Genomic DNA, 27,402 nt, shown 5'->3' on the forward strand with positions numbered 1-27,402 from the left:
ACGCTGTGCTCGTGTCACTTCAAATTCTTGAAGTGACTTAAATTTGGAGGTCAGTTGTTACTACATCATAACCCAGCCAATTCTAGTTAGCCTGTTTTCTTCCTAACTTCTTTAATCGTTCTTCATAAGTCACAGTCTCAGCCCCTCACCATTCTGACCACTGTCCCCGGATTCCACTCAGTTTAGTCATTATCCCCCTTAAAATGTGGAGCCCGAATCTGAACCCGGAACCCCAGGTGCAATCCCACTAGGGCACAACACAATGGGTTCCTGAGCCCTTTGATCATAGAGCCCCTTGTTGCTTTGGTGTTTGTCTGTGTGTGTGCTTTTATCATCGGCTGAGCCACGCTGTTAACTCGCAGTGAGCCTGTGAACCAATAACTAGAGAAAAAAGATTTTTCCCATTGTCCTCTCGACATATATTGGGAAACAAAATTTTTGATCCGCGTTCAAGTAGACAGGGCAGAATTTTCCAACTGCTACGTGATCTTTTAAAGACAAGTTAGTGGCAGACCATTTACAGAAACCAGATGTTCTGTCTTTTGGCTCTGAGCATGCTGCTAATCTTCATCATCTCGTGTACTGAACGAGGGCTGCAGAGCTGCAGCACCGGCAGGAGTAGGCGCTCGGTAGGACGGGGCCTGCACAACCTCCCCGGTAGTCTGCAGAGCGGATTCTAGGAAGGCTCCTTTCCCGCGGCGCCCTGGAGGCAGGGGCCCACCTTCCCACGCAGGCGCTCTCAGGCCCCGCCTCCTCGCCCGCCCGCGGCGTGGTGTCGGATAGAGCCCTCAGCCCCTCCCTCTCTGGCGCTGATACCCAATGGGCAGCCGCAGGCCTTTAGCGGGGGCGGGGCACCCCTGGACGCCGTTCTGGTTGGCCCGCGGCCCGGCGCAGCGCATGACGTTATTACGACTCTGTCACGTCGCGCTGCGACTGAGGCGTGGCGTCTGCTGGGGCACCTGAAGGAGACTTGGGGGCACCCCCGTCGTGCCTCTTGGGCTGTGAGGAGTCTCCGCTGCCGCCACTGCCTGTGCTTCATGAGGAAGATGCTCGCCGCCGTCTCCCGCGTGTTGTCTGGCGCTTCTCAGAAGCCGGTGAGACCTCCCGGGCGGGCCGGGATGGGGCGCGAGTGGGGCTGAGGCGGGGCCGGAGGGCAGGGCGGGCCGGGCCACCCAGAGCGGGGTGGAAGGCGCTAGGGGAGCCGGGGAGCCTTTACTTCGCCTGCACGCCCTGCATTCCGTTCCTGGCCTCAGGAGAAGCGGCACGGACCGGGATCACGCCAAGGTCCGTGTGGACTTCCTCCTTCTCGACACCCCCCTCCTGCCCCCGGGCCCAGCTGTGCGCCAGGCGAAGTCGGTGTGCTCAAGAGGTGCCTGTTGGGTTGCAGGACATGGAAAGGGTGGCCTCGGCCTCCTTCGAGTCTCCAGTTGACCCCACTCATTTCAGATCTTCCTAACTTAATTTCTCTTGACCGAGAGGCTTTGTAATAGCGTAGAATCTGGAGACGGGGTGGCTCCGTTCAAACAGCACCCTCACCATTGACTAGCCCTGTGACCTTGAGCAAGTTTTTAAACGTCCCGGGGACCCGGTTTCCTAAAATGTTTGCTCGAAGTGGAGTTAATCTCTAAATGGAGATAAGAGTTATCTTTGAAATGTTATCGGTTATTAAAATGTTATCAGTTAACTGTAAAATGGAGATAATAAGAGTTCCCACCTCTTGGGGTTGTCTTGAGGATTCAACGAGTGACACGTGTGGAAACGATTCCAAATGGCACTTGGCACATAATCGATAGCATGTGTGTTGAATAGTGTTGTTTATTGAGTGTCCGGTTCGGTATACATTTCTTGAACACCTGTGCTCAGTTCTGAGGCGGGTTCACAGAGGGTCAGCCTCTTCAGAAACAAACTTCCTCCTCGTCCCTCTCCCTCAACATCTGAGCTTTTCTTGGCAGTGAGTTCAGGAGTGCCGAAGCAGAACTCAGAGGACGCTGCCCTCCCCTCCCCTTACCTACACATTCTTAGGGTACAAGTAGCTAAAGTAAACAGCAACGATGCTTGAGGGGTGGGGGGGTAGAGTTTAGCACTATTTCATGGCCTCAGCATTTAGAGGTGCCTAACACCTGAGCTTCTAGCATTCTGACCCCTAGGCACAGTGAGGTCGTGTTAATTGGTGTAACTGCAGGCCTCGGGATTCTGGTATTTCCCCCAGGACTTGATACCGCTCTACATAGTACAGGCAGAGATTGTCAAAAGGTAAGAGGTATGCCCTTCTAGGAATCCTGTTGCCTAAAATAATGACAAAACTGCCGGGTGCGGTGGCTCAGGCCTGTAATCCCAGCACTTTGGGAGGCTGAGGCAGGTGGATCACCTGAGTTCAGAAGGTCGAGATCAGCCTGGCCAACATGGTGAAACCCCGTCTCTACTAAAAATACAAAATTAGCCGGTCGTGGTGGCAGGCTCCTGTAATCCTAGCTACTCGGGAGGCTGAGGCAGGAGCATAGCCTGAACCCAGGAGGCGGAGTTTGCAGTAAGCTGAGATCGTGCCATTGCACTACAGCCTGGGCGACAAGAGCAAGACTCCGTATTTAAAAAAAAAAAAAAAAAAAAAAAAGTCATTCCCTTTGGGGATATCTGTGGGTAGAGGGCTGTACTGGTAGTTATGGGCTCAGAAACAGCCTTCCTTTAGGCACCTGATGTAGGTTTATTTCTTCTTCTGCAAGTCAGGTTTATCGTTTCCTGTATCAGTTTGCAGTGTCCCCCGCCACTTTACAGTAGGAAGAAAATTGAGTTCCAGATATGAAATCACCTTAGAAAGTGCCCAGGTATCTTTCCACTTGGTGGTGTAAACTCTTCAGATAATTAGAAGTTTTCTGTGTCACTCAACTTGTCATGAACTAATTAGGAACCATTCCTGAAGCTTTTAAGGATAGAACTAAAAGTTTCACTTTTATTTTTTTAAAGAGTGGAATAATAAACTAACGTGTTGACTCTTTGTATTTTGTAATTCTTCATACTTATGGGTGTCTTTTTAACTACAAGTAACAAAATAGATCAAGGTTTTAGCTTTTTATATTATACATGTAAAAAGACATTTTGCATATAAGCCTTTCACAAAAATCCTGACAGTAAACAATAAGCAGTGGCTCACCCAAATTAGGCAGACTTACTGCACTGGACTCCTACCATCTGTGTGATACTCCATGAAGGGAGGGAGAAGGGTAGGCAGCTGGTCTGATGGCTATGACACAAATTAATCCCCTTAACCTCCCAAGACGCTGTGTGTTTTTTCCTTTTTCGTTTTTTATTCTCCCTGGTTTACTTTCGTTTTGTTTGAGACAGGGTCTCTGTGTCACCCAGGCTGGAGTGCAGTAGCATGATGACAGCTCACTGCAGCCTCAGCCTGCTGGGCTCAAGCGATCCTCCTATCTTAGCCTTCTGAGTAGCTGGGAACACAGGCATGTGCCGCCACCACCACACCCAGCCAATTAAAAAAATTTTTTTTTAGTAGAGACATGGTCTTGCTATGTTGTCCAGTCTGGTCTCCACCACCAGGCTCAAGCAGTCCTCCCACCTCGGCCTCCCAAAGTGCTGGGATTACTCTCACTCTCTTAAAACCAGGCAGTTAGGGAGATTTATCTCAGGCTTAAAGATTGGTATTGTCTCATCAAAGAGTGTTTGGTGTGAAACTTTGAAATGAATTTCAAGATTGTGTTTTCATTTTTGAATAAGGTTTATAGTTTTCATAGTTCTTATTTCATGGAAGAAGACTGAATTGCATTTAAAATGTTATTGTTTTATTGTTTGCATTTCTGTGTGGCTCCTTTTGTGAGATCTTTAGTATCAATGTTTTGGCTTTATAAGTGGTAGGTAAGAGTTTTAATTTATACTGTTAGAATCTGGAATTTTTGAAACGTTTTTCCTCTTTCACATGAATGGTTCCTGTGTATTTAGGAAGTTCAAGTTTTACTTTTTTTTAATTAATTTTTTTTTTTTTAGGCTGGAATGCAGTGGCACAGTCATAGCTCACTGTAGTCTCAGGTGTGCCCCACCATACCTGACTAATTTTTTAATATTTATTTTTGTAGAGATGAGAGTCTCCTTATGTTGCCCAGGCTGGCTTTGAACTCCTGGCCTCAAGCAATCCTCCCACCCTGGCCTCCCAAAGTGCTGGGGATTATAGGTGTGAGCCATCATGCCCGGCCTAGTTTTTATTTTTTTAAATTTGAATGGGTTGTTCGTGGTCTCTGTCAGAGAGGAATCCCATTTAACAGAGAATCTTTTTATGGCTCTCCAGAGAAAATGAATGGTAAACTTATCTTTTCAACAAGCTCTCACTCAGAAATGATACACTCACACTTCTGATAGGACTTTTAGCTTTTTTAACTTTGCTCTTTTCACTCATATCAATGGTTCTTATTTTTGAGATACACAATAATGAAGCCATGGGAGAAAGTATCTAAGTAGCTTTCTGGCAGTCCTAATCTTTGCAGGCGCAAGATTACAGGTGCATGCCACAGCACTGGGCCCCTTCTTGCTCTTTATTGTATAGCATTATCCTGCCTCATTGTTTCAACTCTAGGATTGAGAAGTTACCTTTTCTCTGTTACTGTTGCCTGGCTGGTTTGGACTCCTGCCTTCCAAAAACTGCAGTTTCTGTAGTTGTATTTGGAAATTTACTTCGCAATACAATAAATTTCTGGCCCCACAAAATATTTATTAACTGCCAAGAATAACACATCTGTTTGATTGCTAAATATAACCATCGATTTGCTGTTTCACCCTCTCTCAGCTTTACTTCTTCCCAAATTCCTAAATTTCCTTCACTTTTTCTGAGATACATTAGTGGACTGTCTCTGCCTGTAAGTTAACTGAAACACTGATTCCTAGTATTTCAGTTGTTTTCCTCCAGCACTGTCATTGTCTGTGTTTGTTGGCTTTGTCCGATAATGGTCTATTGAGGGGTGAAGAGATACGTAATTAGCTTTCTGCCTATTGGCTTGTACACTCCAGGGTATACTTGGCAGATCAGTCTTAACTCTTCTCACCAAGATCCAGTCCAGTGCTGGATTAGGTAAGGTATGAACACATCAGATGTGCTTTTTATGGAGAAATCATGTTGGTTTACATGTCAGTGTGTGAGAATGTGGCAGAAGGGAGCTAAAATAGTGTGATAGTACTACTGGATAAATGTTGTGGTCTAACCTAAACCTTAGCCATTACATAGAATACTTTTGCTGTGAGCAGGTTTGGTCAGTTGTAAAACTGGAAAGGAATCATTTCTCACCCCCCGCCCCGAAGCTTTTTACCTCCAAACAGTGACAGCCACCCAAACATCAAGAGAACAGTGTTTTAGAGAACATTTCTTTCTACTGGGGCTTCAGGAGGAGCCTGTCCAAGATTTAGGCTGTTCAAATTATAAATTATAAAACAGCTGGCTCAAGCCCATTGTGTTTAAGTCAGAGAGTGCTAAGTATCTTTTCTTTTGTCTTGTCTCCCTGAAGTATTTATCTCATACTTCAATCAATTTAAAATATTTTTTCTTACAGATCCAATTTGATAGAAGAGTCAAGTTTGCCTAGAGTGGGGATTAAATCATAGTTTTATTTGAAGTATAATTTTGGCTTGCTCAAAATGAACAGTATCTGGTTACGACTAAGAATGGCATAAACAGGCCAGATGCGGTGGCTCACACCTGCAATCCCAGCACTTTGGGAGGCCAAGGCAGGTGGATCACCTGAGGTCAGGAGTTGGAGACCAGCCTGGCCAACATGGTGAAACCCCATCTCTACTAAAAATATAAAAATTAGCTGGGCGTGGTGGTGGGCACCTGTACTACTCCCAAGCTACTCGGGAGGCTGAGACAGGAGAAATCACTTGAACCCGGGAAGCGGAGGTTGCAGTGAGCCAAGATCGCACCACCGCACTCCAGCCTGGGTGATAAAAGCAAAACTCTGTCTCAAAACAAACAAACAAAAGAATGGCATAAACAAACACAGCTCACAGATGATCTAGTCTCTTTAGCCACTAATTTCATTATATTCTCACTGTAATTTCTTTGAAAACAAAGGATGGGTTTGGTTTTTGCCCCTCTTTGCGCTGCTTGCCTTCAGATGCGGGATGATCATGTTTCATTGGCCAAAGCATGGATTCATTTTGGAGGCCAAGGAAGATGCAAACACAGCGCACGGGGTGGAAGAGAAGCCTATGAATATGTTGGGGCTTACTAAATTTCCATAACTTCATCCTGATAACTGATTATTATACTTTCCAAAATAGCTGACAATTAAAAAGTACTGATTTGTTTGTATATTTTTGTCTTTTAAGGCAAGCAGAGTGCTAGTAGCATCCCGTAATTTTGCAAATGATGCAACATTTGAAATTAAGGTAAGAGGTGTTTTACTTTAATAATTTTTTCACAGGTACACTCTGATATACAGTTTTACCTTTAGAATAGAACATTTTGATGTTCATGCTTAGTCATCATTTTCTTCTAAATGTTGCAGGATCAGAAGTTCAGAGAAGCTTCACGAAAACTAGAATTTATTATTAGCAGCTTGCTGTTGTTCTGTGGGGGGAAGGGGGAGGAGCTAGAAAATAAAAATAAAAGCTTATTCTAAAGTTTAGAATGTAATTCAGTGAAATATTTGAATAAGAAGAGTCTTAGTTGTTTCTTTGAAGGTTCTTTCAACCTATAACTCAGTTGGCTTCTAGGGGCTTTCAGTGAAAATCATCTTAGAAAGATTTCCTTCCCCCAAGCCCCATCTCATTGCACAGTGAGGTTTATGGATTTAAGGAACAGAGGCGATATGAAGCATTACTAATGTGCTCCTTTGCAGTTTTTCAAGTTCAATATTATTTGCAATGGAGTTAGATCTTAGAGTGGTCAACAGTGTTTGCAATGTAGTATGTGGAGGATAATAAGTACCTTATTCCATTTCAGAAATGTGACCTTCACCGGCTGGAAGAAGGCCCTCCTGTCACAACAGTGCTCACCAGGGAGGATGGGCTCAAATACTACAGGATGATGCAGACTGTGCGCCGAATGGAGTTGAAAGCAGATCAGCTGTATAAACAGAAGATTATTCGTGGTTTCTGTCACTTGTGTGATGGTCAGGTGAGTGGTAGGTTTGTGATAGAACTGTGTTATTTAGGTACTGAAGTATGGCTTGTACTTATTGGGCTTTACCCTGCTGTATGTATCAGAAGAGTTTGAGGCTGGTAATGTAATTTTCTTTTATTTATTTATTTTTTTGAGACAGTCCCTCTCTGTCGCCCAGGTTAGAGTATAGTGGTGTGATCTTGGCTCACTGTAGCCTCTGCCCACTGGGCTCAAGCAATCCTCCCACCTCAGCCTCCTGAGTATCTGGGACCACAGGTGCACACCACCATACCCAGCTAATTTTTATATTTTTTGGAGAGACGGGGTCCCACTATGTTGCCCAGGCTAGTCTCAAACTTCTGGGCTCAAGTGGTCTGCCCACCTTAGCCTCCCAAGGTTCTAGGATTACAGGCGTGAGCCACTGTGCCTGGGTGAAGCTAGTATTTTAGAATTAAAAAGTAGAATGCCAAAACCTGCTATGAAGCTTAGGCTAAAGAATTCATTCACACGTAACATTGCCAGTTTTCTGTACCTGTTCTTAGAGTTTTACTATTTTAAAACTTTCTGGCACTGTGATCGCCTGTACTGTATATAATTTGGAGAGAAAGGATTAGTTTGTTTTTTGTTTTGTGGGCTTAGGTCAAGGGTTACAGAGTCAAATCCCTACAAGGGCCAGCCAGGTAGAATAAATGAGTGAAGAAGGCTAGGTATACAAAACAGAAAATGGTGACAGGGACTCGTGCTGAACTGGGACCAGCATGCCCTACCCAGAGGAATGCCATGACTTGGTTCCAGCCAGTTGGTGCCATGTGGAAATCAGGGGTAATGTTTCCTGTTTTCCATGTCTAAGAGAAGGTGGAAGTCTGGATTTTCATGTGAAATTCCCCAGTGTTTTAATGTTGACATCTGATGTAGGATTTTTTTAGGTCATCATACAGGAGAAAGGAAGGAAGTGGCACATGTGTGGGTTGCCAGTTTATTGCTTCTGGTTTGGGCCTTCCACTCTGTATTTTGGTGGAAAATAGCTACTTTCTCTGGTTATTAATGACAGGTTCTACTAGCCCAAATATTTCACTACGGCCTAGGAAACGTTTTTATTTAGAAACATGTATCGTATTGCCTCATAGTTTCTCCTTCCTCTAACACAGGAAGCTTGCTGTGTGGGCCTGGAGGCCGGCATCAACCCCACAGACCATCTCATCACAGCCTACCGGGCTCACGGCTTTACCTTCACCCGGGGCCTTTCCGTCCGAGAAATTCTCGCAGAGCTTACAGGTTTGCTGTTGATTTACAGGAAGGGGAAATGAGTGGATTAAGTTTTTAAATATCTCTCATTAAGATGCTATTATGAGTTAATGTTTGTTAAAAGTTTTAAGTTTCTTTTTTTAACCCTCTCTCCTTTGGTGGTCTGGTACTTCTGTTGTGCTCTTGAGTTAACTGACCATTTGTGAAGTTCTCTGGCCCCTCAGGTAAAAGTTTAAAACAGGTTAGTGCTATAAAATCACAATAGGTTTGGTTATCATTCAAACATGCCAACAGAAGTCTAGCAGTCATAGAAAGTAAGTTGGGTTGAAGCACTCCATGGTATGCAGTGTAAATTCTAGAAATCTTCTTAATATTCCCCTTTTCTTTGTCCCCCTTGACTATTTGTTTTGGTGTTGTTTTTTTTTGTTTTGTTTTGTTTTGAGACTGTCTCACTCTGTTGTCCAGGCTGGAGTGCACTGGTGTGATCTCAGCTCACTGCAACCTCCACCTCCCGGGTTCAAGCGATTCTCATGCCTCCGCCTCCCGAGTAGCTGGGACTACAGGCATGCACGACCACACCCGGCTAATTTTTGTATTTTTAGTAAAGACGGGGTTTCACCATGTTGGCCAGGCTGGTCTCCAACTCCTGACCTCAGGTGATCCACCGGCCTCGGCCTCCCAAAGTGTGCTGGGATTACAGGCGTGAGCCACCGCACCTGGCCTGTTTTGTTTTTTTGAGACAGAGTCTCGCTTTGTTGCCCAGGCTGGAGTGCAGTGGCCTGCCTCAGCCTCCCAAAATGCTAGGATTACAGGCGTGAGCCACTTGTGCCCGGCCCTTCTTTTTTTTTTTTTTTTTTTTTTTTGAGACAGAGTTTCACTCTTTTGTCCAGGCTGGAGTGGCTGGAGTGAAGTGCTATGATTTTGGCTCACTGCAGCCTCCACCCCCCGGGTTCAAGCAGTTCTCCTGCCTCAGCCTCCCGAGTAGCTAGGATTATAGGTGCCTAACCACCACACCTGGCTGATTTTTGTATTTTTAGTAGAGACCAGGTTTCACCATGTTGGCCAGGCTGGTCTTGAACTCTTGACCTCAGGTGATCCACCCACTTCGACCTCCCAAAATGTTAGGATTACAGGCGTGAGCCACTGCGCCCGGCCCTCCTTGACTCTTGAACTATGGTTGTCCCTCCATATATCCAGGGGATTGGTTCTAGGACCCTCGAGTATACCAAAATCCTCAAATACTCAAGTCCTGAAGTCAGCCTTCCACATCTTCGGGTTTGCATCCTGAGAATATTGTATTTTCAATCCATGTGTGGCTGAAAAAAAATCTGTGTATAAGTGTACCCGTGCAGTTCAAACCCTGTTCAAGGATTGAATATATTTAGTGTACTAGTATAGGAGAGGTCCTAAGATGTTTGTAACTGGCCAAAAAACCCAGAAAAGTCCAGGGTACCATCTGCATGGAACATCTGAAGGAAACTAAGTGACTAGAGAGTAGGAAAAGCTGGAAAGGTTGAAGCACGTGGAACTAGTGAAAGGACAAGGAGAAGGGAGTACTTAGACGACTGAACTGGCCTCTGCGTTCTAATGGTTGAGCCTCAGAGTACATACTTGGGGTGCGGTTTGGTTTGCTTTGTAGAGTTGGTTCTGCACATGTGTATGTTCTGCCATTTCCAGGACGAAAAGGAGGTTGTGCTAAAGGGAAAGGAGGATCGATGCACATGTATGCCAAGAACTTCTACGGGGGCAATGGCATCGTGGGAGCGCAGGTAGTCAAGGACGAGGATTGTGTGCTGCTTTAGATTTGGCCCTGGACTTTGTCTTCAAAAACTTTCACAGCCCCAGACAACTTTTCCTGAAGTAGTAAGCCATGTGCTGCACAGTGACGCTTTGGTCAATGTCGCATATATGACGGTGGACCCATAAGATTATAATGGAGCTGAAAAATTCCTGTCGCCTAGTGATGTTGTAGTGGCACAACACATTACCTTTTCTACGTTTAGGTACACAAATATTTTGCCTACAGGATTCAGTAGAGTCACATGCTGTGCAGGGTTGTAGCCTAGGAGCAGTAGGCTCTACTATACAGCCTAGGTGTGCAGTAGGCTGTACCATCTAGGTTTGTGCATTACAGTATGGTGTTCACACGACAAAATCACCTAGTGATGCAATTCTGAGAATATATCCCTGTTGTTAAGTGACGCATGACTGTATTTTGGGGGCTTGTTTTCCTTTTAAAGACCTAGTGCTTCATATCCTACCATTTGAGAGGAGTAGATTTGGATGGTGATTTATAATGTTTCCTTTTAGGTGTCTGCTGTTTTAAAAGTAAGCAGGAGCCTCTAGCAGTGGAGCCATACCTTCCCCTTCCTATTTATATTTCAGTACATTAATTGCTTTATCTTGTCAACTTCATTATGGGGTCCTTGTTCTCATCAGTTAGTGAATGATGAAGAATTAACAGCACAAAATTATATCCAGACTGTTTCTTTTCCTTTCTAATATATTAAGATTCTGTGTTTTTTTGTTTTTTTTTCTCTTTCGAAATGGAGTCTTGCTCAGCTGCCCAGGCTGGAACAGTGGTGTAATCTCAGCTCACTGCAACCTCCACCCCCGGGTTCAAGCAATTCTCCTGCCTCAGCCTCCCGAGTAGCTGGGACTACAGTTACGCACCACCATGCCCAACCATTTTTTGTATTTTTAGTAGAGACGGGGTTTCACCATCTTGTCCAGGATGGTCTCGATCTGTTGACCTCATGATCTGCCCAAAGTGCTGGGATTACAGGCGTGAGCCACCACGCCTGGCCAGGTTTTATTTTTTAACTCTTGAATGCAGAAATGTTATTGCTTACTGGTTAAAGTAGAACATAGTATTTATATATTACTTTACTGCTTCATTGAAAATATCGGAAGTGGGATAAACAGAGAGATAGGGTTGGAAGGAGAGTTTGTAGCAGCAGTGTAATTTCTGTGCCAGATTCTGGCCAGGAGTGAAAATGCAGGGCATTAATTAATATCTCCTCTCATGGATTTCTGTGTTTCCTTTCTCGGTTGTCCTTAATGTTAGGTGCCCCTGGGCGCTGGGATTGCTCTAGCCTGTAAGTATAATGGAAAAGATGAGGTCTGCCTGACTTTATATGGCGATGGTGCTGCTAACCAGGTAATTATGTCTCTTAACTTCCCAATAACAGTCTTATTTTCAAAGTCTTCAATATTCACAGTTGAATTTCTAAAGAAGTAGCATATTGCTTATTAGGTGAAATAGCAATTCCTATGGCTAGCTCAAATTTGGTTGACTTATGGCCAGATTAGAGATTGACCTCTTAGCGTTGTTTCACAAGAGACTTACAGGGGCACATTCCTGTGAAGGAGCTCACCTTTGCTCTATATCAGTGCTTGGCAAAGGCCCTGTGGTAAAGGACCTCCCCACAACCTATTGCAAAACGATACAGACCCATTCTCTTGGATGTCCGGGCCGGCAGTGTCAAATTCGGATAATAGCGTCTGAAACTGTACTTAACTCAGTTTCTATGCTTCTCTTGTTACCGAGTAATCCCCAGTCTGTGGCCAGCAATCTGTGAAGCCCTGTTCTAGAGGCTGATTCTTAGGTGCTGGTTCACTCTGGCTATCCAGTGGGCCTGATAGATTTCATATTGATCTTTTTTCCAGTGTGTTCGTTACTGCTAGCATGGCCCCAAAGAAACAGGTAGTAGTTGGTTTGTCACTTTCCTTAGTTGCAAGAGTATGATGCCTGCTGCTTCTCCTCCACCACCCACCCCGCTTTCCCTCACCACCCAAAGCTCAGTTTTATAAGAGGAGGCTTTCTGTGCCAGGCAGAGCAGCAGCTGTTACAGATGATGAAGCCTGGAGAAAGAAGCCAAATGAAACCCCTTTTCATAACTACTTCCAGGGCCAGATATTCGAAGCTTACAACATGGCAGCTTTGTGGAAATTACCTTGTATTTTCATCTGTGAGAATAATCGCTATGGAATGGGAACGTCTGTTGAGAGAGCAGCAGCCAGCACTGATTACTACAAGAGAGGCGATTTCATTCCTGGGCTGAGAGTAAGGACACCTGTGGTGGGGTCAGGGCCAAGGCCAAGGGTATGTTCTTGTGCAGACCCTTGACGAGCTTAGAAACATTGGAGAGTTTCATTGTCATACACGAGCAGGTCATGTGAAAGTAAAATGGGGCAGTTGGATTCATGCTTCACCACTCCCCCCGCCCCCCGTTTATTACCAGGTGGATGGAATGGATATCCTGTGCGTCCGAGAGGCGACAAGGTTTGCTGCTGCCTATTGTAGATCTGGGAAGGTAAGGCTCTAAAGCCCTCTGGGCTAATGACATTTATATCTGGAAGTTCAAAGACTGCCTCCCATGTGCCTGCTGAAGCTGTTAGTGGGTAGCTGCTAATTGAGGTGCATACGATGGAAGCAGAGTGAAGGGAGCAGGGTTCCTTTGGGTAGCTTGGTCTTGGTAGCTCACCTGCTGGGAAGCCCACATTTCTCTCATTTGGGGGAAGTTTGTTCTGGTGCTTCCTCTGCTTTGGCCTGTCTTCATCATGACAACTGCTTTGCCTTTTCCTTAGGTTAATTCTGTCCCTCCTCCCCACCCCCCATTAATCATGAGTCCCTTGAAGGAACAGATTGGAGATCCCCACAGTGTCCAGCATAGAATGTCATGTATACAATGGGCATTTAATATGTGTGTCTTACACAAACAGTATGGTAGAAGCTTCTAATCTTAGTCTTGCTCAGTCCTAAGGATCTTTCCCTTCAGTGTATGGCAGTGAGGGAGATGGTAACAGGGAGACTGGCCTAAAGAGGTTTCACTTCCTTCGGCACTAGTATAGGCTTAGGAGGTTTGGGTGTTCTCCCTAAATCAGTGTTCCACAGCCCAGAAACAAGGTTTCTGAAGTTGCCACTTCAGCGCCATACCATGTACGTTTGGGCAGTGATGCGAATCAGATGTGGCCAGCAGTGATGGAAATGTCACAAAGTGGAGAGACAGGGAAGTGAGGGTAGGAATGTAGTAACATTAAATAAGAACTAATGAGTAGAATGAACTAGAGCAGGACCAAGACGACAGCTTGGGTACAATGGGCTGAGCAGTCTATGTCAGGACCCTAAGGCTGGGAGTACCAGGCCCTGAGTGATGGGTATTGACCCCACCTCTCCCAGTTCCTGAAAAGAATACATGGGGGCCAGCCCTGGCTGGAGACAAGGTGATTTGTAGAATGTGTGACTTTCCCAAACAGATAACCTTCACAATTCTGAGTTAGGTGTTACTGTTTTGCCCATTTTGCAGACAAGGAAACTGAGCCACAGAGCAGTTAAAGGTACACAGCTACTCTATCTTAGAGCCAGCTCCCCACTCGCCCATTTTAACTGCTGCACCAAACCAACCAAGGATCCTCAATGTTTCTCCACCCCAGTGTTCAGAGCCATCTCCTGGAAGTGGGCTAGTGTAGAATGAGCAAGCCACTTGGTGATATGGAGCCCAACTGGCCAGACTCCCAGCAGAGCCTTGGGGTTTGGGTAGCAGAGGTTGTTGGTGCCTGCCAACTTTGTTACACACTAGCAAGGTCTGTGAAGTAGGAGTGGCTGGCAGCCCCACAACACACCATGAGAAAGGAGCATGAGATGGAAATCTGCCTAGCCAATAGCAGGAGGCTCTAGAACATGCTCAGAGCCTTTTTCTTTTTTCACAGGGTCTCACGCAGTGGTACACACAGTTCACTGCACCCTTGACCTTCCAGAATCAGGTGATCCTCCCAAGTAGCTGGGACTACAGGCGCACGCCACCATGCCTGGCTAATTTTTGTATTTTTTGATAGAGATGGGGTTTTACCATGTTGTCCAGGCTGGTCTCAAACTCCTGGGCTCAAGTGATCCGCCCACCTCAGCCTCCCAAAGTGCTGGGATTACAGGCGTGAGCCACCATGCCTGGCCTTCAAAGCCTTTTTGATTCAAAACAAGCTGTTGGCAGATTGCCTTATTAAAAATGAGAAAGAAAGATGAAATATGCAATCAATACTTGCTAGAAATGAGAACAGAGCAGTCAACCAATAAGAAATTCGCGACAACTCAGAAGATCTGATAATAATACACTGGACGCTTAATAAAGGGCCTGCGTTGGAGGCCGTGGATTGTCGGCCTGTTCTTCCAGTCATCGTTCCTAACTGCCTACTGGTTCTGTTTTAGGGGCCCATCCTGATGGAGCTGCAGACTTACCGTTACCACGGACACAGTATGAGTGATCCTGGAGTCAGGTACGCTCATGGGCAGTGTGGTTTCCATAGGGGGTGGGCTTTGAATGGTGTTACATGGCAAAAGCAACACATTTCAATATTTGCTTTTGGAGCTAGATGCCAGTTCACTTCATGTACGCAGTTGTGTTGGCATCAAGTTATCTGAAAGCAGTGCCTCCTAATAAAAAAGCTTTCTGAAAATGCCTACAGTGTATAGTGTGTGTGAGCACAAGCAGCGATTTTTAAAGAGAGTGTTATATACCTTAATTGCAGAGGGAAATTGTTACAGGGCTGATGGGGGCATTTAGCTTTTGTAGGCATTACCCCAAGTCCACACATGGCATACTCCACCTGAAGAGGATTAGAATTTGGAGATGTTCTTCTGTCTGGTATAGAGCTAAGGGTAACTGGGTGTTCAATCCCTTGAAATACATCAATCAAAAAAGCTAGGTTCCACTAGGAAGGCATGAATTTTACTTTTTTGCTTAGTAGCTCTGGCCTGTGATTCTGGAATCCCAGTTTTGACACAGTTGAATAAATAAGCCTTTGTAGAGTGGACTTCTAAGGAAAATATATGGAAAAATGCACTTTGTGTAAATCTATTGTTGAAAATGGTAGAATCCTTTTAGTGTTACTTCAGATGATGTAGGCATAAGATACATTGGTTTTGCTGGCTGTGCTTCTCTTTAAGGGAGAAAGGCAAGGCACGTGGATTTCCTGCTTGGTGCTCTGATGTCTCAAAGTCTAATCATCACCACACACACCATCTCTGCTGTCCCCACCCATGTAGTATACAGGAGCCCAAATGGGTGGGACAAGTGACACTTCTTTAGACCCTTACGTCTAAATTGAAGCAGCAAGCAAAGCAGCAAGCAAAAACTTGGCCCCTGTTGTCGGAATGCCGGGGAAGCCATGTGACTCACCAGTGTACGGTTTTCTAGAAAAGACAGAAGCAGTTATTACAGAATGTTAGGCTGCGTTCTGGTGTTTTGAAAGTATAACTTTGCCACTCCTATAGTGACATAGGCATTGATGTGCCCCTTTGTTTCAGAAACACACTTCTGTATTTCACACCTCATTGGGACAATCCAACCCCATATCACATTTCATCATGCTGTCCTTGCTCTACAACTGTTCTTACTGATCGATTACTACTACTTTTCCCTCCCCATAGTTACCGTACACGAGAAGAAATTCAGGAAGTAAGAAGTAAGAGTGACCCTATTATGCTTCTCAAGGACAGGATGGTGAACAGCAATCTTGCCAGTGTAGAAGAACTAAAGGTACAGTCACTTGTTCGTGGCGGTTTGAAGGTTGGCTTTAAAAGTTGCCACCCCTGGGTGGCCACAGAGTTTGTGTGGGTTCCTGCAAGCCCAGAAAGTGATGTGCTGGGGCATAAATAATTCCTAAGTCCCTCGGGGTGGGGGCTTTTCCTTTAGTTTCCTCTATTCAAAATTGTATTACTCTTCAGATTTTGGTGGACTGGGAACCACCATCACAGTGGCAAAGCCCCCACAGTAGCATGGTTCTTTTTTCCTAAACGTATACTGTGGATTTTTAATTCATAAAATAGATACACCCTAGAAATCTGTATTCCAAACTCTTCCGAATTAGCAACTGTTCGTACTTGTAGTTAAAGAGTTAGTTACACCAGCAACAGGTCCTCAGTAGAACTCTAGTTGGTACCTAAGCTGCTGTTCATTTTTAGGAAATTGATGTGGAAGTGAGGAAGGAGATTGAGGATGCTGCCCAGTTTGCCACGGCCGATCCTGAGCCACCTTTGGAAGAGCTGGGCTACCACATCTACTCCAGCGACCCACCTTTTGAAGTTCGTGGTGCCAATCAGTGGATCAAGTTTAAGTCAGTCAGTTAAGGGGAGGAGAAGGGGAGGTTATACCTTCAGGGGGCTACCAGACAGTGTTCTCAACTTGGTTAAGGAGGAAGAAAAGCCAGTCAATGAAAAGCCAGTCAATGAAATTCTTGTAAACTTCCATTAAGATTAAGTGGGTAGATTGAGCAGGTAGGTAGTAAGTGCATGCAGTTTGTACATTGCTGCATTAAAAGATGAATTATTGAGTGCGTAAAGATTATTTTTGACTTAAAATAGTCGTATACTTTGAACAAATACTCTAATTATGAAAAGGAAGAACAATTCCTTGTATGCCCGTTTCCCCTGCCCCCAGCCAGCCACCTTTTTGGGAGGAGACCATTATCGCGGGGCCCCTCACAGGCATACTTATGGTAGCAGCCCACAGCATTCTACCATAGCACCCACCCCGAGCAGCGCTGCAGCCTGTTCGCACTGACCATCACTTCTCTATAAAAGAAAGACACAATATTTATTATCAGGCAAGAGGACAGTTCCATTTTAAAATAAGACTATTTCGTAATCATCTCAAAGGCCACATAACTTAGTTTTCTCTACTTACACATTCGGTATAAATATGAAGCTATTTTCTGTTCATATCAAACATTAACTACAAGGCACATTCATATCAATTGTTTCTCAAATTTAAGTACCATACCAGTTCTGAAGCAGTGTCCCAGCTTCCATGTTTGTTAAACACCCCTTGTTTCACCATTCCAGCAAGGGCTGAAGGGTGTACTTTTTTTTTTTTTTTTGAGACAGGGTCTGGCTCTGTTGCCCAGGCTGGAGTGCAGTGGTGTGATCGTGGCTCACTGCAGCCTCCACCTCCTGGGCTCAAGCAATCCTCCCACCTCAGCCTCCTGCGTAGCTGGGACTACAGGTGAATTTCCTAATATTCCGGAAGGTCAAAACCAAGGCTTACTGTTTTCACAATACACACAGTTCTATGTTTATAAATAACAGGTTTCAAAAGAAACTCAGGACGGTATTTAAAACAAGTTCTTAAACTATTAATTGAACAATGGCATTTTTAAATATGTAAACACAGCAGAATTCGTGTATACACTAACAGAAGCTTTAACAAAACATGTAGCGTGGTGGCACACTCTGCCACAGCTTAGCTGATTGGTATCAAGCCTTGTCTTTGGTTTCTGAGGCCTCCTGAGCCCTTCTGTACTGGGAGACCGCACTCCAGAGTCTGCAGAGGAGACCACCCCTGGGAAACAAACAGAGCTGTCTTCAGAGTCAGTGCTTCAAGCCAACAGAGCTTAAAACTGCAGTCCCTAACTTAAAAACCTGATGAAAATAAAAACATTCTCTTCACATACGGAGGTGACGCTCGTGTCCCAGCAGTAGTAGGACATGGCCTTAGAGGTACGTACCTGCAGAGAGCTGGCTATTTCAAATGACTCAGGAACAAGAAGGCAGGTTGCAGTTTAAAGAAGGGGGTGGGTCCAGTGTGCAGGCACGCTTGCCACGTGCCTCCCCCCACTCCCAGCCAGGCATTAATGGCAGGAGATTGGCCAGCTCTTCTCTGTCACGTTCCTATTTCTGACTTCTGCCTGGCTTTCAGTTTCTGCCCCGCCTTGGCTTTTTCCCAGCTTGAACCTAGTAGAACTCCAGAGTTTGGGGGAAGGGCCAAGCCCTTTGTTTTCTGCTCTTGAAGCATATTCACACATAAAAAGTCGTATTCTCTTATACAAACTGTTTTGAGGCTCTTACCGTAGTCGAAGGTATCTTAGATCTTCCTTAGTGATCTCATTAAGAATATCCGAAAGTGTATAACCCTCTTCAACAATCTGAAACAAAGATCAGATCCTTAAGAGCTGAGCAGCTGTGTAACAACAGCATAAGAATTGCTTTGTTGTAAATTTACCTTTTCAATTGTCTTTGCATCTGCTCCTTGCAGCCGCAACCAGTCTATAAGCTCTTTATCTGTTCTCTGCCCGTAGGGGCCTGCTGGGTTCTCTGTAATACCTGTAACGATTGGCAATTTGTTATATATTAGTCTAACCATAAAACTCTTCAAAAGTAACCAATTGGATTAACAAATGATTCTAGAATGTAAATGTGATGTGAGAAAGAGATGAATTAACCCGGTATCACTGAACCACTCTAATACATATTACATAATTCATAATTCTGAGATTCACTCTCTAGAAAGAAGCCTCCTCATCTAGGATACCTTCAGTTAGTTTGGAATTTGATATGTTAGGTCTACCACTTTAAATGCTTATCCCCACATCTTTCAAATGCCTTTCCTTAGGAATCACATCCCTAACTGCACTGAAAATCCTACAGGGAAATAGGTTTTAGTGTTGAGGTCAGAGCTTATCTAGTTCACATTCCAAGAGGTAGCTCTGGAGCTCATTTCTAAGTGGCCCAAAACAAATGTCAGGTTGATGGAGGCATATTTATTTACTTATGCAGTAAACTACCCTTTTTAGGTGTCCAATGTGCTATGAAGGTGGCAGCACAGATACAGAAATGACTGTCACTCCCAAAAGTCCTCAATGTGCCCTTTACAATCAGTCCCCTCACCTCCCCATTCGGATTCTGTCCCTGTAGTTTCGCCTTTTCTGGAGGAAAAGGAATCATGGTATGTGGCCTTTTGAATTTTTTTTTTTTTTTTTTTTTTTTTGAGGCAGGGTTTCACTGTCACCCAGGCTGGAGTGCAGTGTCATGACCTCGGCTCACTGCAGTCTCAACCTCCTGGGCTCAGGTGATCCTCCCACCTCAGCCTCCTAAGTAGCTAGGACTACAGGCATGCATCCACCAAGCCCAGCTGGTTTTCTATTTTTTTGTAGGGATGGGGTTTTGCTGTGTTGACCAGGCTGGTCTTGAACTCCTGGGCTCAACTGATCTGCTAGCCTCAGCTTCCTAGAGTGCTGGGATTACAGGCACGAGCCACAGTGCTGGCTGTGAATCTAGCTCTTTCACTTAGCATACTGCATTTATAATGCAGCCATGTTGCTGAATGTATCAAGTAGTCCCTTTTTATGATTGAGAAGTAGTCTAGAATCTACTGGAGTCCTGGATTAACAGAAGATAACCTCAACTGTTTCTTCAAAGCTAACTAGAATATTAGCTAGATTTTAAAGTCTATCTCATTGGAAAATGACTTACAGTTCGATTTTAATTTTAACTGAAGGTGATACAATTCTTGAGTTTTCTGTTCTAGAGTTTGCCGCAGAAGATTCTGGTACTCTCTCTCTTTTTCAACTAGGTGTTCCAAAAGTCTGGTTTAAAAAAAAAAAAACAGCCATTATCCAGAGAGCATTCAACACCATTCAATTTAACTCAAGCATCTGTTGTGCATACATTAGAGATGGAAAAAAAAATGGAAAATGGGACAAGTCTAAGAGTCAGCCTAGAGAGGGAAGCACATGTGTTTCTTCAGGTTCTGTGACTCAGACTTCAGTCTGCAGAGGGGAACCTTCCTTGTGTTTTCCTCCCCTTGACAACAAAGGCCAGTGCTCACAGCTTGGATATATTTTTGCAATGGACTCAGTGTGTGTCCCTCACCCGCCCCAAGTTCATATGTTGAAATCCTAACCCACAAGGTGATGGTGTTAGGACATGGAGATTTGAGAGGTGAGGTAAGAGGAGTGTCCTTGTGAAAGGAGACCCCAGAGGCTCCCTCATCCCTTCCACCACGTGAGGACACACCGCGAGAAGATGGCCATCTGTGAATGGGGAAGCAGGCCCTCACTGGCCACGGAATCTGCTGGCACCTCGATCTCGGACTTGAGTCTCCAGAACTGTGAGAAACACATTTCTGTTGTTTATAAGCTGCCTGGTCTCTGGTATTTTGTTACAGTAGCCTGAACGCACTCAGGCAGTTTTGTCTCAAAAACGTATCGTGAACCAAAAGATCCCGATGTTAATCAGAACTCAGCCAGAAGGACGATGTGATTATTTAAACCTGGCTCCCTAAGTCAGATAAGGCAGGTGAAACTAGAATAGAATGGTAAGGTTCTTTCCTCCTCACGCGGGGATTAAACGAAGGGGACAGAAGCCCTTGCTTTTTTTTTTTTTTTTTTTTTTTTTGGAGACAAAAGTCTCACTCTGTTGCCCAGGCTGGAGTGCAGTGGCACAATCTCGGCTCACTGCAACCTCCACCTCCTGGGTTCAGGCAATTCTCCTGCCTCAGCCTCCCGAGTATCTGGGACTACAGGCATGCGCCACCATGCCTGGGTAATTTTTGTATTTTTAGTAGAGACAGGGTTACACCATATTGGCCAGGCTGGTCTCGAACTCCTGACCTCAAGTGATCCACCTGCCTTGGCCTCCCAAAGTGCTGGGACTACAGGCGTGAGCCACTGCACCCAGCTGGAAGCCCCTGCTTGTAATGGGGCAGAGCAAGGACAGTGAGTGAGACATGGTGCTCTGCCGGTGGGGAGGATGGCTCCTGCCAACATCCACCAAGCACTTCCTACCCAGAATCCAGGACTGTGCCAAACACTGCATGAATTCAGTCACTGAAGCCTTGCAGCACTTCTAGGAAGCACTGGTTGTTCTAAACCCCTGTTTTGAAGCTGTGGTAACCGAGGCAGAGGAGTTAAGTAACGCCCAGAGTCCACAGGCTGGGCTCTTCCCATAGGACCGCCTCTTGAAACCCAGTCTTGCTCATGGACTCTCTGGGATCAGACTGGACTTGGCACAACTGTGCCTCAAACTTCCGAGTCCCCACATGCCAGCTCAGGCGTAGCATGCCTTGGGGGAAAGGGCTGACAGATTGGAACCATGTCTAGCTTTTGTTGGGGCTCAGAAAACACTGCCCCCAAAGGGCCTCAGCAGCAGCCTCAGAAGCAAAAGTTTTCCTCTGACCTTCTCCTGCCTCCCTCTCAGTCCATTCTCCCGGAGGCACCATAGAATCCCTCTTCCCCAAAGCGGAGCATAGAAACCAGAACTCCTTCTCCCCAAAGCCAGCCACGAAACCTAAAAATACAACTCTAACTTTCCCTCCGCCTTTCTGCGTAAAAATTGGTTATAAAGAAATTCTTGGCCGGGTGCGGTGGCTCACGCCTGTAATCCCAGCACTTGGGGAGGCTGAGGCAGGCAGATCACCTGAGGTTGGAAGTTGGAGACCAGCCTAACATGGAGAAACCGTCTCTACTAAAAATACAAAATTAGCCGGGCATGGTGGTGCATGCCTGTAATCTGAGTTACTTGGTAGGTTGAGGCAGGAGAATCGCTTGAACCTGGGAGGCAGAGGTTGCGGTAAGCCAAGATGACACCATTGTACTCCAGCCTGGGCAACAAGAGCGAAACTCTGTCTCAAAAAAAAAAAAAAAAAAAAATTCTTCAGGCTGGGCCCAGTGGCTCACACCTATAATCCCAGCACTTTGGGAGGTCGAGGTGGGAGGATCACCTGAGGTCAGGAGTTCAAGACCAGCCTGGCCAATATGGTGAAACCCCATCTCTATTAAAAATACAAAAATCAGCTGGGCATGGTGGTGTGCACCTGTAATCCCAGCTACTCGGGAGGGGAGACTGAGGCAGAAGAATCGTTCGAACTCAGGAGGCAGAGGTTGCAGTCAGCAGACATTGCGCCACAGCACTCCAGCCTGGGCAACAGAGCCAGACTCCGTCTCAAAAAAAAAAAAAAAAAAAAAGTTCTTCGACCTACTTTGTTTGACTGTAGGTCATAATACCCCCCATTCCAGAGGGTCCTGCCCCACACCCAGGAGAAAGGAATGCTGCTCAGAGAGGCCAAGAAGGATCTAGACAGACAAGCCTTGCTGGGTTTCCCCACTCAGTCTATCAGCATTCGATCAGGCCCTTTTTATCCCTGTTTCTCCACAGTTCTCCATACTTTGTTAAGCCTAAGCATAAAAATGGACGATTTCCCCTGGATCTTTGGGTCTTCATGCTGAAGTTAAATACATGTTAAATACATTTACATGCCTTTTCTCTAATTAGCCTCATGCAGGTGATTTTCAGCAAACCTCCAGGGGCCAAGGGCCTTGGCCCCCACACTTTTATTGTTTGCTTACATACCTAGTACATGGGATTTGTTTCTTAACTGTGTGTTCCTTTAATTCATTTATATGATCCATGCTGGTAAACTTGGGAATACAGAACTAAGCTTTATTGAAATTACTGAAGGCAGCTGGGCATGGTGGCTCACACCTGTCATCCCAGAACTTTGGGAGGCCGAGGCAGGCGGATCACCTGAGGTCAGGAGTTTGAGACCGGCCTGGCCAATATGGTGAAACCCCATCTCTACTAAAAATACAAAAATTAGCTGGGTGTGGTGGTGTGCACCTGTGGTCCCAGGTACTCGGGAGGCTGAGGCAGGAGAATCGCTTGAACCTGGGAGGTGAAAGTTGCAGTGAGCCAAGAATGTGCCACTGCACTCCAGCCTGGATGATAGAGCAAGCCTCCATCTCAAAAAAAAAAAAAAAAAAAAAAAAAAAAAGACTGACAGTAATTATTGAAGTTGCCATGAGAAGTCACTGCAACAGTAGAGAGATGAGAACACAGGAACTCCTGGATTATTTGGTGGCAAAGTGGGGTGGGGAGAGGAGAACACTTCCACCCCAGCACAACAGCAAAGAGGAAATATTGGCACTCAGCAAATTAGAAGTCCTCTCCCAGCCCTCCCCCCACTGCCTGCCCTCATCCTGGTCTCTCTAGTAGTCCTTCTTTTACGTTAGTGAAGGAGACAACTCAAGCTTGTGCCTGTATCCAGTGGGAAGGACTCTCAGGACTGTCATTCATCAGGACAGACACATCATCCTGTCCAAGAGGTGTCATCTTCCTTCAGCTCTGCCCAACTGCCACATAGCCAAGGCACTTCATACTACAGTGATATGGTTTGGCTGTGTCCCCACCCAAATTTCATCTTGAATTGTAGCTCCCATAATTCCCTTGTGTTGTGGGAGGGACCCAGTGGGAGATAATTGAATCACGGGGGTGGTTTTCCCCATACTGTTCTCATGGTATTGAGTAAGTCTCATGAGATCTGATGGTTTTATAAGGGAAAACCCCTTCCGCCTGGCTCTTTCATTCTCTCTTGTCTGCTGCCATGTAAGACGTGCCTTTTACCTTCTGCCAAGATTGTGAGGCCTCCCCAGCCACGTGGAACTGTAAGTCCATTAAACCTCTTATTATAAATTGCCCAATTTCTGGTATGTATCAGCAGCGTGAAAACGGACTAATACACACAAGGACAGGCACCTTATGCAGGAATGTACAGTTTACATCAATGCCATTCACAGACTGGCCGCTGTCTAACCAATTCCTCATTCCACTGAGACTGGAAAATAACACAATGACTATCGACAGTGGAGAGGAATAACCTTCAAACCCATATATAATCATTTTATGAATTTGGTGATTATAAATCTTATTGGACAACCCAGCAACCCCATTACTGGGTATATACCCAAAGGAATATAAATGGTTCTATTATAAAGATACATGCACATATATGTTCGTTGCAGCACTATTCACAATAGCAAAGACATGGAATCATCCTAAGTATCCACTGATGATAGACTAAAGAAAATGTGGTACATATACACCACGGAATACTATGCAGCCATAAAAAAGGAACGAGATCATGTCCTTTGCAGGGACATGAATGGAGCTGGAGGCCATCATCCTTAGCAAAGAAATGCAGGAACAAAAAACCAAATACCACATGCCGTGGGAGCTAAATGATGAGAACATATGGACACATGGGAACAACACACACTGGGGCCTACCAGGGGGTGGAGGGTGGGAGGAGGATCAGGAAAAGCAACTAATGGATACTAGGCTTAATGCCTGGGTGATGAAACAATCTGTACAACAAACCCCCATGACGCAAGGTTACCTATGTAACAAACCTGCACTTGTACCCCTGAACTTAAAAAAAAAAAAAAAGTCTTATTGGGAACAAATATTAAAGAAATGCTAAGTATTATTACCAACTTTAATATTTGTGATTTTTTAAAACTTTCAAAATGTTGCCACCACTACCATTTAACTAAAGCTCTGGGTCTTTTAAAAAAAGAAATGATTAGATGATCTAAGATTGAATTTGAGAGATCCCTGACAGCATATACAACCTTTCATCCAAAATACGTAGCTGGCCCCTTGTCTCCCGGTTAAACAGTCATTAGCATTCCTCACCAATGATCACACAGCAACAAAGTGTCATTTGGAATGAGTACCAACTCATTTGCTATGACTATGGATTACTTTTTTTTTTTTTTTTTTTTTTTTTTTTTTGAGACAGAGTCTCACTCTGTCTCCCAGGCTGGAGTGCAGTGGCACGATCTTGGCTCATTGCAACCTCCCGCCTCCCGGGTTCAAGCAATTCTTCTGCCTCAGCCTCCTGAGTAGCTGGGATTACAGGCATGTGCCACCACGCCCAGCTAATTTTTGTATTTTTAGTAGAGACATGGTTTCACCATATTGGCCAGGCTGGTCTCGAACTCCTGACCTTATGATCCACCCACCTTGGCCTCCCAAAGTGCTGGGATTTACAGGCGTGAGCCACCGTGCCCGGCCAACTATGGATTACTTTTAAAAACCAAATCACACAGCTGATAATGTGACTTCCCAGAGCAAACACGAATAATTTTATTCATTTCACAAATATTTCTTCCCCCTTTCTTTTTTTTCAGATGGAGTTATTGCCCAGGCTAGAGTGCAATGGCACGATCTCAGCTCACTGCAACCCCCGCCTCCCGGGTTCAATCGATTCTCCTGCCTTAGCTTCCTAAGCAGCTAAGATTACAGGCATGCCCCACCATACCTGGCTAATTTTGTAGTTTTAGAACAGATGGGGTTTCACCATGTTGGCCAGGCTGTCTCAAACTCTTGACCTTAAGTGATCCACTCACCTCAGCCTCTCAAAGTGTTGGGATTAGAGGCGTGAGCCACCACGCCCATCCATTTCACAAATATTAAGCACCTACTGTGTGCCAGGAAGTGAACAAAACAGACCAGTGCATTGGAGGAATATGATGGTGATGCCAGGGTTCCCTGGTTGGGAAGCTATCCACTAATGCTCGTCTAGGGATCATGACAAATCACATGGAAGAAATGACAACAGGACAAACTTCCTCGGGGTTGGGATTATGGGATGTGCATCCACTGATGAAGTGCTAACCAACCCCCAAACCCCGCTACTTCTGCAGGGGCAGGCTGCTGAGCCTGCGAGACCCACACACCATGCCAGGGGCCCCGTCTTGGTGAAAAGAGGGAAAGAATTCAGAGGTGCTGCTGCTTTTAGTATGAGTAATTTCTGTGTGGTCTGGGGCAAGGTACTATACCTCTCTGATTCTGACTTTTTTTTTTAAAGGAAGGCATTCCTCTAGTCCCTCAATTGAGGCTGAGAATACGCGCCCTTGCCCAGTTCATGGATGATGAAGCTGCTTTTTCCTAAGACCTGGGTGAGATGGTCAACAATAAAGCCAATTAATCAGCATCTTGGTGGCTCAGGCCACTGTCCCAGCGCCTGCTCCCAGAGGAGGGCCCAGAAGCTCCTCACCTGTTGGTCTCCTGCCTGAGCTCACCCAGCTGGAGGCTCAGGTGCTGCTGGTGGGGCTGGGCCTCCTGGCCAGGTCCGGCGGCTGGGGGATAGCCCTCTTCCGCTTCATCCATGTCCTTATCTACCCCTTCAGTCTCACAGGTAGGCTCAAAGTGGGCTCGGAGCTCTGGAAATCACACAAGACATGACCATGGTGAGCAAACCAAGCCAGTAGGGCCTGGGGTCGCAGACACCCAGGTCAGCAAACCGGGCTGTTCGGAAGCTGGCCCGGCCCATGCCATGCTCCATTAGGGGACTGCTGACTTTACAAATGGAGAGGAGACTGTTCCATTTGGTTCTCTGCAGCATAAAGTTGATCACGCCAGTTTCCAGAGGAAGAAATTGAGACTTAAGGATATGAAGTGAGCCAAGGCCAGCGTTCAAAAGGTACAACCAGGCCAGGAGCAGTGGCTTACAGCTGTAATCCAAGCACTTTGGGAGGCTGAGGCAGGCAGATCACTTGAGGTCAGGAGTTTGAGACCAGCCTGGCCAACATGGTGAAACCCCATGTCTACTAAAAAATATATACAAAAATTAGCCAGGGCCAGGCGCAGTGGCTCACACCTGTAATCCCAGCACTTTGGGAGGCTGAGGCGGGCAGATCACAAGGTCAAGAGATCAAGACCATCCTGGCCAACGTGGTGAAACCCCGTCACTACTAAAAAAATTAGCTGGGTGTGGTGGCACGCACCTGTAGCCCCAGCTACTGGGGAGGCTGAGGCAGGAGAATTGCTTGAACCCAGGAGATGGAGGTTGCAGTGAGGCAAGATCGCGTCACTGCACTCCAGCTTGGTGATAGAGCGAGACTCCGTCTTAAAAAAAAAAAAAGAAAAAAAAAGTAGCTGGGCGTGGTGGTGCGTACCCCTGTAATCTCAGCTACTCAGAAGGCTGAGGCACAAGAATCACTTGAACCCAGGAGGTGGAGGTTGCAGTGAGCTGAGATTGCGCCACTGCATTCCAGCCTGGGTGACAGGGCAAGACTCCGTCTCAGAAAAAGAAAAAAAAAAAAAAAAAAAAGAAAAAAAAGAAATAAGTACAGCCAGGCTGCCACCCAAGCCTGTGCCGTTTTACTACAGAAGGTGTCTGCTTGGAGTGGGAGAGGAATTAAGCACTGGGATTTCCCAAGCCTCTCCTGCAGCCGAGCCTGGGCTACACAGTGCATTCAGGAGGGTGGGCCGGAGCCAAACGGCAAGGGGCCGAAGGAAAGGGGGAAACCATGATGGCAACAGAATGGGCTGTAAAGCTTCCCTTAGCAGGAAGAAGTTGCCAGAGAAGGAGAATCAAGTTTGGTAACATTTCAAAAAGGAAATCGACAAAAACCAAAGATTTCTGTAACTATTACGTGATGATTCAGAGAGAGGAATCTGAGCCACTGTATTGTCAATTATCCAGGAGACATTCCTGAGTGCA

At 45.6% G+C, this 27,402-nt stretch overlaps 2 protein-coding genes across 2 annotated transcripts in view; one reads left to right on the forward strand and one right to left on the reverse strand.

Moving 5' to 3' along the window:
• Nucleotides 1–898: 898 nt before the first annotated feature.
• PDHA1 (pyruvate dehydrogenase E1 alpha 1 subunit) lies at nucleotides 899–16,686 on the forward strand. Its single transcript, XM_003261127.4, has 11 exons — nucleotides 899–1,094; nucleotides 6,325–6,384; nucleotides 6,941–7,114; nucleotides 8,248–8,374; nucleotides 10,022–10,113; nucleotides 11,412–11,504; nucleotides 12,255–12,410; nucleotides 12,589–12,660; nucleotides 14,550–14,617; nucleotides 15,771–15,879; nucleotides 16,305–16,686. The coding sequence occupies exons 1-11, from the start codon at nucleotides 1,038–1,040 to the stop codon at nucleotides 16,467–16,469; spliced, it is 1,173 nt and encodes a 390-aa protein (XP_003261175.1). The 5' UTR covers nucleotides 899–1,037; the 3' UTR covers nucleotides 16,470–16,686.
• Nucleotides 16,687–16,923: 237 nt separating this feature from the next.
• The window catches only part of MAP3K15 (mitogen-activated protein kinase kinase kinase 15), a 203,522-nt gene continuing 193,043 nt past the window's right edge, over nucleotides 16,924–27,402 (reverse strand). The window contains exons 25-29 of the mRNA XM_030807584.1: nucleotides 25,954–26,119; nucleotides 19,590–19,702; nucleotides 18,340–18,440; nucleotides 18,186–18,262; nucleotides 16,924–17,679 (exon numbers count right to left, since the gene is read on the reverse strand). Coding sequence (XP_030663444.1) covers nucleotides 17,595–17,679; nucleotides 18,186–18,262; nucleotides 18,340–18,440; nucleotides 19,590–19,702; nucleotides 25,954–26,119 — 542 coding nt within the window. The 3' untranslated portion in view covers nucleotides 16,924–17,594. The remainder of the gene's footprint in view (nucleotides 17,680–18,185; nucleotides 18,263–18,339; nucleotides 18,441–19,589; nucleotides 19,703–25,953; nucleotides 26,120–27,402) is intronic.

The sequence above is a fragment of the Nomascus leucogenys genome, chromosome X, assembly GCF_006542625.1.
Source record: "Nomascus leucogenys isolate Asia chromosome X, Asia_NLE_v1, whole genome shotgun sequence".
Taxonomy (NCBI): domain Eukaryota; kingdom Metazoa; phylum Chordata; class Mammalia; order Primates; family Hylobatidae; genus Nomascus; species Nomascus leucogenys.

Coding starts and splice junctions, on each gene's coding strand:
- PDHA1 (XM_003261127.4), top strand. CDS start 1,038: ATGAGGAAGATGCTCGCCGCCGTCTCCCGCGTGTTGTCTGGCGCTTCT. Junction 8,375..10,021: donor AATTCTCGCAGAGCTTACAG/GTTTGCTGTTGA, acceptor TGCCATTTCCAG/GACGAAAAGGAGGTTGTGCT. Junction 14,618..15,770: donor ATGAGTGATCCTGGAGTCAG/GTACGCTCATGG, acceptor CCCTCCCCATAG/TTACCGTACACGAGAAGAAA.